The sequence below is a fragment of the Microtus oregoni genome, unplaced genomic scaffold, assembly GCF_018167655.1.
Source record: "Microtus oregoni isolate MIOR12 unplaced genomic scaffold, Mior012 000049F_ref0000343, whole genome shotgun sequence".
Lineage (NCBI taxonomy): Eukaryota > Metazoa > Chordata > Mammalia > Rodentia > Cricetidae > Microtus > Microtus oregoni.
This window is the reverse complement of record NW_024543223.1, coordinates 807,367-820,657: the sequence shown is the minus strand read 5'-3', so window position 1 is coordinate 820,657 and position 13,291 is coordinate 807,367. Positions and strand designations below refer to the sequence as shown.

At 45.3% G+C, this 13,291-nt stretch overlaps 1 protein-coding gene across 7 annotated transcripts in view; it reads right to left on the bottom strand.

Moving 5' to 3' along the window:
* LOC121436439 (merlin) overlaps nt 1-13,291 on the bottom strand; it is a 93,157-nt gene that overhangs the window by 3,742 nt on the left and 76,124 nt on the right. For 3 of the 7 annotated variants that reach the window (XM_041636328.1, XM_041636332.1, XM_041636331.1), the window contains one exon: nt 11,345-11,510. In XM_041636328.1, the coding sequence (XP_041492262.1) occupies nt 11,345-11,510 (166 nt within the window). Of the gene's footprint in view, nt 1-9,458; nt 9,587-11,344; nt 11,511-13,291 lie in introns of those variants that run through there. The other 4 variants (XM_041636329.1, XM_041636334.1, XM_041636330.1 and 1 more) reach the window with 3 other exon arrangements.

The following is a 13,291-nucleotide window of genomic DNA, read 5'->3' as shown; positions in this document are numbered from 1 at the left end:
CCCTTTGGTTGTGGAGACAGACATCTTGAATGTGGGGTACAGGTTCTGCTCATACCACTAAGATACCTGGGAGACTGTCTGGGCAACGAGAGTTCTCTAGTTCATCAGGTTAGTAAAGCTGAGATGCTCAGGACATGGATATGCCCAGGTCCAGTACTCCATGCTGGGACCTGCCTTCTATGAGCACGTGCTGACCAATGACCATTCTGCTATGCAAAGTCCTTCAAAACTCACAGCAGATCCAGACAAGGTCAGCCACAGGATCTGGACAGTCAGACCTGGCTGTCTGGGAAGGCTGGAAACCATGAGGAACCAGCTCCCTGAAGACGACTAAAGAACACGTGGCCTCCTCACCAGGCCCTAGGCTGACTGCTGCTCTCTTTAGCTGTCTTCACATCTGATTGGCATCAGCCCTGTGGATACACAGGAGGAATTAAGTTCTCTCCTGTTGGAACTGGCCGTTAGTCTGTCACTAATCCAATTCCAATCCGAAAAGACCAATGTCCTTTTCTTTCTCTGCAGCAGGTCTTCGTGGCTTTGTTTTTATCCTATAGGTCCCTGGTCTTCCTTTCCACCTCGACACACACACACAGGCCCTAGAATAAGTACCTACCCACCAATGACCAGGCTGTGGAAGGCCCCTTTCTGTTATGTGACAAAAATGGACAAATCATCAACTTTAAACAATCTGGATTTGGGAGATATATCTGTCTTCTTAAAAAGACAGGAGTGCCGGGGCTAGAGAGATGGCTCAGAAGTTAAGAGCATTGACTGCTTCTTCCAGAAGTCCTGAGATCCATTTCCAGCAACCACATGGTGGCTTAAAACCACCTGGATTGAGATTTGTCTGGTGTCATCTTCAGGCCTGCGGGGACACATGCAGGCAGAATACTGTGCACACACTAAATAAATTAAATCTTTTTTTTTTTTTTTAAAAAAAGACAGCGAGCAATGGTGGCTCATGTCTTTAATCCCAGCACTTGGGAGACAGAAGCAGGCAGATCTCTGTGAGTTCAAGGCCAGCCTGGTCTACAAAGCGAGTTCTGGAACAACCAGGACTGTTACACAGAGAAACCCTATCTCAGGGGTTAAAAAAAAGAAAAAGACAGGCATGCCAAGCATAGTGGACACACCTGTGATCCCAGCACTTATGGGTAGAGGCAGGAGCTTGAAGCCAGGCCAGCTAGAACTACACAGCAAGACCCTATTTCACCAAACCAAACCCAAACAAATAAACAAAAGACAACAGGCACACTGGCACATTCCTGTACTCCCAGGATTCAGGAGGCTAAGACAAGAACATCCTAAATAGTAAGGTCAAGGCTAGCCTGGACAACATAGGCCCTGTCCTAGAAAAAAAAAAGAAAAAAAAAACTGGCTCGACATGCTCGTGTTAACCTTTAAATATCAGCACTAGAGAGTCAGCAGGAGAACCTCTGAGTTTGAGGCCACCCTGGATTACATAGCGAATCCCAGACCAGCTAAGGCTACATAGAGAGACCCTGTCTCAAATGAAACAAAACCAACAACAAAAGCAACGAAAGCCTGGTTTTCCTACCTTCAAAAAGGACCTGCTACCCAGCTGGTTTCCTCTAACCTATGCAAGGATCTGCAGACATAGCTGTCTCCTGCTCACTGTATGATAGGGATTCCATCAAGATGCTCCTGAGAGGGCTGGAGAGATGGCTCAGAGGTTAAGAGCGCTGACTGCTCTTTCAGAGGTTCTGAGTTCAATTCCCAGCCCTCTTCTGGCCTGTAGACATATATAGGGGCAGAATGTTGTATACATAATAAATAAATCTTAAAAAAAGAAGATGCTCCTGAGAAACACCTGTTGATGGCCTAGGAGGGAGGAGTCTAACTACCAAGGTTCTAACATTGACACCCCAAGGATGCCCCCTGCTGGAAACCCACTGTGAGAAGGCAAACTGCCAGTTCTACTCTGCCCATCTCTCCTCTAAAAGTCCCAGAGTGACAGGAGGGTAACTAAATGTATTCCAGCATAAAGCCCACAGCAGCAAGGCTGCTTGATTAAGAATGAATTACACTTTCATCAGAACAGAAAGAAAATTGATTCACAAGGCTGCATTGTAACAATCTTGTCCTAATGCTAAAGGGAGTACAGAGGCAGACAGGACAGAGGCACTCTGGTTATCAGTGGGGAGAAAGGAAGCTCTACAATTAAGCGGAAAGAACAAAACTAATCAGGGCACCAGGATTCCTTAAACTAGTCTCTGGGGGCCTCGCCTCAATCCACTTACCCCCAGGGAGAAGAGGAAGATGGGAGGGGGCTGTCTAATTCATTTTAAATAATAAGACCCACAGTGCCAAACCCATTTTAGATACTAACCTAATAACTCCCAGTGCTGAGACTCAGCTCGTCCCATAAAAATGCAGCAAAATTTAAATGCAAGCCCTAAAATCATGCTACACTTCCTCTCCACCACTACATACTGAAAATGAAGGAGCGGGGGAGGGTGGAGAGAGAAAAGGACATGCAGATTCTCTAGCATGAGGATGCACAGGGAACAAGCAGACTCGAGCAGAAAGGAGACAGCCATAGCCAGCACCAGCAGATCCAACTTGATCTTCGTTTGGGTAAGATAAACATTCCCCTTTCTAAACTGGGGTCAAGATGGGGAGTACTAACACAGTGGGAGGGGCACTGCTATAAGCCAGGTACACTAAATTCTTGCTTGTGATAGCTTGCACACAAATGCCTTCTTCATGATGTGTGCAAGGAGAGAGCTGTCCACATGCTCATCCCTAAACAGAGGTAGAATGAGAGGCCACATCCATCCCAATAAACAAATCCAATTCCTTTACAGAGAAATCTGCCCAGGAAATCCCTGGGGAATCCGCTCTATTCTAATCCCTAGGGACATAAAGCAGCAGCAACGTGCCTGGAAATGTCTGCCTGTGTCTCTTCTGCCCTGTGATGCTAGAAGGGCCTTTTGTTCTTCCACCTAACAAATGAACTCATTGGCCTGATTCACCTCACTGGGCAGGTGGAGGCTAAATGTGTTCTACCAAGCACTCTGGGCAAAAGCCTTAGGAAAGAGGTCCAGATATACTGATATCACTTTTAAATTGCCAATCTCCAAAGAGAAATCATGGCAAAGCTCATAAGAACAGAACACTGAGCCTGCAGAATGAGTTTGCATCCCAGCTTTTCCCTCCCACTGTTGCAGCAACAAATCAGGTGCCCTGGGAGCGTTGTGCTGAAAGGAAACCTATCTTCAGAGCCAAGGGGCCAAATGGAATGTTTTACTGCATCAAATAAGGCCCAATAATGGTCACAGGCACTTTCAAATAGTCATAAAACATTCTAGGCCACAAGGCAGGGTTTGTAGGCTCAACATTTCCCAAAGCAAACTCCTTTACAGGGTAAAGCTTCCCAATCAAAACCAGTCTCAGGCTGTAGCCTCAGATAGAGGCTGGCAGACTCTTCTATCTGGACCTACCAGAAGCAGGCAAGAAATCAACACCCCTCAGCAGCCACAGGATTCTCAGCAACTCTGTGTTAGAAATGGCTTTCAGGAGTGAGCCCACAGGGTGACAACCAAGAAGAGCACTCTTTTAAAATCTTATTTTATGAGTGTTTAGTCTGTATGTATGCCTGTGTCTGGTACCCAAGGGGGTTAGAAGAGTATGTCAGATCCTCAAGCTGGAGCTACAGATAGGTTGTGAACCTGAGGTGCTGGGAACCAAACCTGGGTCCTCTGTAACAGCAGTTAGAGCTCCTAAATGCTGAGCCATCACTTCAGCCCCAGGAAGAGCTCTTTTGAAACCAGCCTTCAAGCCGGGATTGGTGATGTACACATTTAATCCCTGCACTCAGGAGATAGAGGCAGGCAGATCTCTTTGAGTTTGAAGCCAGCCTGGTCTACATAGTGAGTTCCAGGACAGCCAGGTTATGTAAAGAGATCCTGTCTCAAAAAATAAAAACAAAACAAAACAACAAGACCAGCTCTTAAGGTCTTCTGTATGCTTCCACAGAGCCTGGGTGCTGAGGAAGGATCCTGAGGCAATCCTGGGTCTCCTGTGCTCATATCTAGCCTCACTGCTGCCGCCACCCCACTTCTCTCTCCCTTCTTCCCTGAATGTAAAATAAAGGGAAGATTCTGGAGCCTGAGAATGCTGGTTTTTGTTAGGACTGAGGATGTTCTACCACACAATCCCCATTTCTGAAGCAATCAGGGTCACTCAGTCAACAGGCTTACAGTGAAGGCTAGACACATGAACTGTGCATCAAACTTCTTAGCAGCAATCTTTGAGGCTATCCATGTATACTAGAGGGAACCAGAGAGGCCCTGGTTGCTTGTTTTAATTGTGGGAGATGCCTTTCACGCATATTCAGTTTCTCCCTGTGATTTATCACTTCTCCAGGTGCCTGAAGTGTTCTACTTCATTTCGCAAGCCCTGCATCTCCAAGGAGACTCTGCAGAGATTGAAGATGACATTGGACTTTTCTGTCTTCCTGATCCAGGAGAGGCAGCTGGGCTTCCGATAAACGTCAAAGCTCTGCTTTTCCTGCTCCTCCACAGTGGGAAATGTGGTTCGACACTGACAATCTAAACCATCTACAAATGAAGTAAGCTTTTTCAGCTCCACAACCCCCATAATTCCTCATCTGTCAACTTCCTTTGAAACCCTTTGCTCTGCTGGAGGCTATGGGCATGATGATTTGTTTGCTGGCTCTTGGCCCAATTTCAGATCAGAAGACTGACTTAGGAATCTTGAGAGAATGACGGGATGGCCCCAAAGGATACCTGCTCCAAGATGTTTTCACCTCCAGAGGGCGGTGGCTAAGCTAACCCATACCTGGTTACCACTGTTATCAGCACTGTGGCTGTGAAGCCCAAACACTCAGGTCAAAGGTGGTCTGTGTGCCCATGCAGCTGGGTTGCTGGGTTCCCTCTGTAACTCAGGGCTCAGATGTCAGGAACATGTGTCTCTGTCTCTCTGAGAGTGAAATAAATCCTGGTTCCCCAGGGCAGCTTGCTGACTCAGACGCAAATGCCACACCAGTTGCTTTAATCATCAGTCGGAAAAGGTGGAAGATGTGGGGACATAAGATTAAAAGGAGGAGAAAAAAAATTGTAACCTTGTAGTCCCAAAGCTACAACTGGAAAAAGGGCCAGAAAAACCAATTCTGGCTCTAGAAGTTTTGGGTTTTTTTTTTTTTTTTTGGTATTTTTGTTGTTTTTGTTTTCGAGACAGGGTTTATCTGTAGCTTTGGAGCCTGTCCTGGAACTAGCTCTTGTAAACCAGGCTGGCCTAGAACTCACAGAGATCCACCTGCCTCTGCCTCCCAAGTGCTGGGATAAAAGGCGTGCGCCACCACCGCCCAGCTGCTTTAGAAGTTTTTCACCTCTATCATATGTCAGTTAACACACCTACTGCTCACCACCAGTGTAGACTTAAATGTGGTGGTGCAACCCAAGATTGATCCTTCCATCATCGCTAGTTTGCAAGCAGATGTTCCTTTCCATGCTTTAAACCCTCACTGTGCAGGAAGTGCTTCATGTAACTTTTCTCGTTTGACCTCAGAACAACCCTGGGGGATGGGGGAAGGCGGAGGATGATGATGATGATGGTGATGATCTGAGGCGGGGTCTCATTGTGTAGTTCTGCTTGGCCTGGGACGAAATACCTGGTGGATTATTATTATTTTTTTTAAATATTTATTTAGTTATTATGTATACATTATTCTGTGTATGCCTGCAGGCCAGAAGTGGGCACCAGACCCCATTACAGATGGTTGTGAGCCACCATGTGGTTGCTGGGAATTGAACTCAGGACCTTTGGAAGAACAGGCAATGCTCTTAACCTCTGAGTCATCTCTCCAGCCCCCCTGGTGGATTATTTTTATGATCTCTGTGCTACTGGGATCTAACACAGGGCTTCATACATGCTAGCAAGTGTTCTTCCACTGTCCTTTTCCTTTGGGACAATATCTTGCTTCATTATTGAACTGTCCTTGAGCTTCTGATTCTCCTGCCTCAGTCTTTTAAGAAGCTGGTTTATGAGTATGAACCACTACTGGGCTTCATTTATCTTTCACAGATAAGAATTCTATCTTTTAAAAAAGCAAAAACTTTTTTTTTTTTTTTGAGTGATGGATGGCTCAGTAGTTAAGAGTACTGGCTGCTCATCCAGAATTCAATTCCCAGCACCCACATGGTAGCTCACAACCATCCGAAACTCCAGTTCCAGAGGATCTGATGCCATCTTCTGGCCTCTGTGGACATCAGGCATGCACATATTATACAGACATACATGCAGGCAAAATATTTATACACATACAAAATTTTAAAAAGAATGTAAAAGCTACTGAGAAAGGATGAGAGCCCCACTACTTGACATTCTGAATGTCAGGTCCAGAAGAAACTTAGAATAAATGGCTAGCTGTGGCGTCTATTAGCATACAAAGGACGAGCTGGCCCACAGAAACACTCAGTACCTGTGGCCCTTTTCAGCTCTTCTCACCCCACCTCCCTATCCTAAACTTCTCCAGCTCATAGGCTTCTCTTTCCCCCACTCCTGCTTCCTATATAACCCTGACATTTCAGCCATGTGCTCTCTCAGCCCCTCCCTCTCTCATGGTCTCTTTTGCCCACACTCTTCCTTCCCTTCTCGTTTTCCCCCACCTCCTCTCATGGCCATGGTCAGTCTTTCTCTCCCTGCTCTGGACTCTTCCAGATGCCCTGGCTCCACACTTTCTCATATCTACAATAAAAACCTCCTCAACCATACCTTGGAGTGGTCATGTCCTCACTTTATACACTGAGAACCCAGCCTCTGAGTTAGCCTTGGCCTTTCACAGCCTCCATGGACCATGTCCAAAACAGCTCCTTGGTGAAGCAGAATAGTGAAAGAACCACCCCTGGATTACAGTGAGAGACCTACTCCTTGAAGAAACCTATGATCAAAACTCATGAAAACAGAACAAAAGTCACTGCTGGCTAGTTTGGACACAGGATAACAGGCTCTCAGGAGACTGAAAACGCTCCAAGTCACCGTCAGCCTTTATAGCTTTATGGTGGTTTGAATAGGAATGGCCCCCATAGGCTCATATAGTTGGATGCCTGGTCATTAGGGAGTGGCACTGCCTGACAGGGATCAGCAGGTATGGCCTTGTTGGAGGAAGTGTGGCCTTGTTAAAGGAAGCATGTCACTGAGGTTTTGGGGTTTCAAATGCTCAAGTCAGGCCAGTGTCTCTCTCTTCCTATTGCTGCTGAGATGCAGAACTCTCACCTACCTCTTCAGCACCATGTCTGCCTGTATGCTATTATGCTTCTGAAGTAAAAGCAAGCTTCAATTAAATGCTTCCTAAGAGATACCATAGTCATGGTGTCTCTTCACAGCAAAAGAAACCCCGACTAAGACAATCTCTCATCCCCAGAGCTCTTCCCTTGACATGTAGGAACTCACAGTACCAAAGTCAGAAGGCTCACTTTTCTGCTAGGCTAGCATTGGTTCAGACAGTAGTGGGAATGACTTGTGAGCCACATCTACACAGGCAGGTGCCCATCAATCATGAGCCTTTGCTAATACCTATGAAACATTCTTCAGACTTCCTGTACAGCGAAACATACCAGCATTTAGTTTAGAACTGCTGAAAGAACTTACATCATATTGAAAGCCAAGTTCTTGCTTTTAGTAGTCCCTGGTTAATCAGAATTCTTAAATAGAGCCTAGCAACCTGTTTTGAAAACAACTTCACATTAAGACATTCATGTGAATGAATGAACAAACGTTTCCATATACAGCTACTTGCTGCTTGATGATTGGCCATGCTGTGAGAAATGTGCCATTAGATGACCTCATCACTAAGGGAAATCATAGAATGTGTTCTGAGAATTCCTGGAGGCAGGATTGCCATTTCAGACTGAGGTAGAGGTTAGAGCCAGTGGCTGGCTGTTTAGCTTTTCTGGTCCTCAGGTTGAACTCTAATATCTGTCTCTGGGTTTTTATTAATCATGCTACAGACTAAAATGGCTGCAGTGCAGTCAAATTCAAACTTATACAACCACCACTATGTACTTGGTCTGTCATTAGCCAAATGTCACTATGGCTATATGTTTAAAAATAATACAAAGCTGACTAAAAAGGAAACTTCCTTTTCTATAACAACTCAGTGATAACTGATGAGCAAAACTAGGACCCTGAAGAATGTAAATATGCTATATCACAAAAAAGATAAACCCACATTCACATGAAACTGGTTAATTATATGCAGGGAATATCTGATGCATTAGGTAAAAACAAATCAGGATTTTCTGCTTGCCCTGTGTTAACCAGAGTTCGTGAACCACCACAGATCCACTTGTACTCTAGTGCCATGGAGTCAGCACTTAGGCAGAGATCCACCTGTCCGCCTGCTCTGATGGTCTGCTCAAAACACACACTGCATGGTGTCAGGTTAACAACACCAAAGTGGGCATATGAAGCTGAAAAAATAGGAATCTATTCACTGTCAGGCTCAAATGACACTCAAAATTGTGTTCAGGTCATGGGTTCTTGGGACTTTGTAAGCTCCTATTCACCTGATGAAAGATCTACCTGGAACTTCAATACCTCTTTTTCTGGGACAATGAGCAAATATGAATCTCCTGGGCACAAGGTTCAGAGTTTCTTCTACTTGATTACCGTGAGGCTGCTAAGGGAAAGAGCCTACACTCCTGTCAGAAAGTGTCAGAGGCACAGTGGAACGGGTATGACTGGGATGACTGGGGATTATGATAACAGAGGCAGGGTGACAGTTTAACACTAGTCCTGTCCTAGGCAAAATAAATTCCTTCTACTGCCTAGGCATGTTGAAAGAACAATCTGCGATCTCTGAGTAAACTGACTCAACACAAATGTTGCTTGCTCGTCTCCTGGGTATCTGCAATAGTACTGTCCATGTGCAGCTACCTCCATGCTGCAGGCGGGGGTGGAAACCAAAGTGACCTTAGAGTGGCTATGGGACAGCCAGCTCATGGCAGCTGGCTCAAAGATGCACAGTGCTCTGGGTTTGCTGGAAGAAAAGGGGTGTGCAAAGAACGGGAAGCTTGAGAGAAAAATGAGAACAAGTGACCCACGCCCAGAAGCCACCAGCTGCGATAAGTCTGAAGAGTGCACCACCACAGGGTAGGAGTGATCTTGGACGAGAGACGCCAGTCTTAAAAGCATCAGAATTGACCCCACTCCATGCTAGAGTTATCTATCAAAGGAATACACCACCAAGAAGACAAAGGACTTAGAGACAGATCTGATTGGACAGGAAGCCATGACCTTCCGCAGCCCAACAGTGACATGAGATAGACAAAGCAACGGTCCTGTAGCCCCGTGACATGCTCTTCAGAATGAGGCTGGTCTGGGCCCTGGACTCCTGCTCTCACCCTTAAAGCATGCTGTGGCCAGGCCCCAGGCTTCACCTGCCCTCGGGAGGGCTCCATGTGGCCCGAACACAGAGACAGGCAAGCTCATGCATGGGTTAGTATCACAGACGGCAGGACCATCACCACAGACAGAATACCTGGGAATAACCTACTTTGAGGACTCAAATGCAGATAGGTCTTCTGCCTTGGGCTTGAGGCTAAACCAGCAAAATAAAATGAAAAAACAAAGATATACCCTGTGAAATCAAAATGCCACATGTGTCATTTGCAAAATGCTCAGAAATTGAGACAAGTGACTTCATGTACTTTCATGGTTTGAACACTGGCCTCTCTGGTTTTTAGTACTCCAGGCTCTTGTGGCTCAGAGGCCAGCTCACCACTGAACGGGAATACAGGTATCCAAAAGACAAGGAGGCACGATGAGGGTCTGAGGTTGCTCCCTCAGGGCTGTTTTGGCTTAAGGGTAGAGGCTTCCTTTATACCTTTTTATTCCCCCCCCCCCCCCCCCCTTATAAGACAGGGTCTTATATAGCACAGGCTGGACATGAATTTCTTTCTTTCTTTCCTATTTTTCCTTTTTTGAGACAGGGTTTCTCTGTGTAGCTTTGAAGCCTGTCCTGGAACTAGCTCTGTAGACCAGGTTGGCCTTGAACTCGCAGAGATCCATCCACCTGTCTCTGCTAGGATTAAAGGAATGCGCCACTACCACCCAGCACGGGACATTTTCTATGTAGCCAAAATGATCTTTAATTTTCCTGCCTCCTCCTCCTGAGTTCTGTGTGCCACCATGCCTGGTTTTAACTCCCCTTTGACTTTTAATAATTTTGTTTGAAAGGAGAAATTCAGAAAACAACAGGGACTATAGGAAAGAGGGTGTGGAGGATGCAATGCCTCCCTGGTAGGTCATGTGACTGCAGTGGTTCTCTACTTGGTGTCCTCTGTAACATTGTCTATCTATCCACCTACCTACCTACATATATATCAGTGATGAGAGAGAGAGAGAGAGAGAGAGAGAGAGAGAGAGAGAGAGAGAGAGAGAGGATGTGATGGTAGGGAGACATAGGTTTCTCCAAATTTTCAGTAACAACTTAATCATTGAAAACAGAGACAGTCCTTAAGCTGGGGACTGCTTTACCAACTGAAATAAAGCGTGAAACTTAACCACATCAGTTTTCATCCAAACTCAAGGAAAAGGAGACAAGGTCTTATTCTGTAGACCAGGCTGGCCTTGAACTTGCAACTCCAGCCTCTCCCTCCTAAATGCCAGGGTTACAACTGTGTGCTACCACAGCAATCACTTTCTAACGTCTGTCTTACAGGGGCAATCAGCTAAAAGCAGAGCATTAATTTGCCCAAATAAGAGGTATATACATTCTTGTGCTGATAAGGAGGTCTGAGTAACTCCTAAATCCCTACAATGATGAGCACTCTAAGTATCAGGAGAGACAGATGGGATTCTGTGAGCCTCAGAAATGAAGTCTCATCTTATTAAACATTAAGGCTCTCCTATATACTTCCTTTTAAGTATGAAAAAGTTGGAGATTTAGAACATGGTCTTACACAAAGACTAGAGGGGACTCCATTCAACAGCCTTTAATTCATTGTGCTCTCTCATTAAGTAAGGCAGCTTCCTTGAGCGTAAGTCCCACTGGCTTTAAAGACAGAATCGCTTTAGTGCTCAGTGATAGATCAAAACCCATCCTCAAACAGGGACTCATCTCATCAGAGCTTTTAACACAAGCTCTACTTCCATCAAGCCAATGGGTTCATGGTCACTGGCAGCTTAAATTCTTTTTCTGTCAGGAGTTGAAAAACTCCCTCAACTAAGTACATGTTTTAAAAAGAAAGAAAGTAAAGAAAGAAGGCTAATGACTGGGCTCCTGAGGAGACTAGATGCCAACTTCACATTTCATTAATAAGCACCCTGTTCAGCAAAACCCAGGAGACTCGGGTACCTTTTTAATGGTATTGTGCTTGCTACTGGAGCCACCCCTGTCTGAGTTCTCGTTGTGTAGGATATCCAAGGCTGTCTCCCTCTCTTTGAGTTTCAAGGCCTCGATTTCCGTCTTGAGCTCATTGAGCTGCTCTTGCAGATGCTTGCTCTTCTCCATGTACTCCACTCTGTCAAGAGGAAACCATGCATCAGAACTGGGCAGACATTGAGATATAGAAGAGACTTGCCATGACTCACAAGTTTTCAGGAGCAGCCTGGGGTTCACACCTGAACCTGTCTACTCAGAAGTGAAGGAAGCTCGGGCTACCCTCTAAACTGCTATAAATCTCTCTCCACATCAGTGCAGTTGGGAGAATAATTACAGGGCCTCCAGGCAGGAAGAAAGCTCCATATAAACTTTTGGAGTGCTCTCCAAATAACCCCTGCTTTCAGTTCTGTATGAAAAATCATATCAGGGCTGGAAAGATGGCTCAGAGGTTAAGAGAACTGACTGCTGTTCCAGAGGTCCTGAGTTCAATTCCCAGCAACCACATGATGACACACATCCATCTATAATGAGATCTGGTACCCAGAACACTATATACATAATAAATAAATTAAAAAAAAAAAGAAAAGTCACATCAACAAGGCTCCTGAACCCTGCTCTTCTGCTTCCACCCTTCCTGAAGCAGTTAACCACATCTACTCTCCCACTTATCTTGAGACCTTTAGGAAAAGATGGCAGACATTCCACTTAGTCAACACCGAGAAGAAATAGGTTGCCATTTTCACCTGGCGAGGTTAAAGTGTTTAACTATAAGCGTGAACAGAAAACATAAGCAAACATTCTGAACAGATTTCTGTGGCCAGTCGATGGGCTCTGCAGCTTGTGTAGAAAATAAGTACTATGGGCTGAATGTAGTGTTGTCCCATTCGTATGCCGCGGCCAACTACCAATGTGTTAGGAGGTGAGGCCCTGGGCAGTGATTAGTTCATCAGCCTCATGATGGATTTATGTCCTTAAAAAAGAGACCCTAGAGAAATCCTGATACACATGGGCACACAGGAAGGTACCATCTATGAACCAGGAAGAAAACTCATTGAACTCTGAGCTGGCAATGCCTTCATCTTGGATTTCTAAGCCTCCAGAACTATGAGAAGTAAATTTCTTTTTTTTTTTTTTGAGAAGTAAATTTCTGTTGTTTATAAGCTTTCCAGCCTCTGGTATTTTGTTATAACAGCCAAACACACTAAGACAGTAAGAAAATACAAACTATAAAAAACCACGACACAGGACAGGATGTGGCCTTATACTGATCACAACCACATAAACACGTCCATCTGGAAAATGAGAAAGGGACTCAGTCTGATGCTGCAGCAGCAGCTCTGGATCACAGCTCCTTAGCTGTCCTCAGTAGAGGGATCACAGGAGGATAGCCTGGTTCTTGACGGTTCATGCTGGACTGCAGAGCGCTATTCTGAGTACCACAGTGAGTAAGGGTTTCAGTCCTTGACCTGCTCCCCATCAGCTATGTGATGCTGGGTGACTCATTAAAACTAAATCTAGTCTATTTTATATGATCGGAACAGCACAGCAGTTTTTTGGAGATAGGTCCTCATGTAGCCCAGGCCAGACTTAAATTTGCTATGTAGCCAAAGATAATCTTGCAGTTCTGGTCCTGTTATCTCTACTTCTTGAGTACTAAGATTACTGATGTACCATGCCTGACTTAAGCTGTGCAGGAGACTGAACTCTGGGCTTTGCGTATGTTAGGCAAGCACTCTACCAACTAAGCCACACCCCCAGTCCCTAAAACTCGCCTTTGATGCCAGTGGGATGTTTGTTAATTAGTATGAATTAAATGAGACAAAGACTCACAGGTGCTTAATATATAGGGCCTCTGTGATTGTTCTCTGCCAGCTGTGGCTATTAACCAATTTACTTCTGGCTCAAGGAATGAGAGGATCT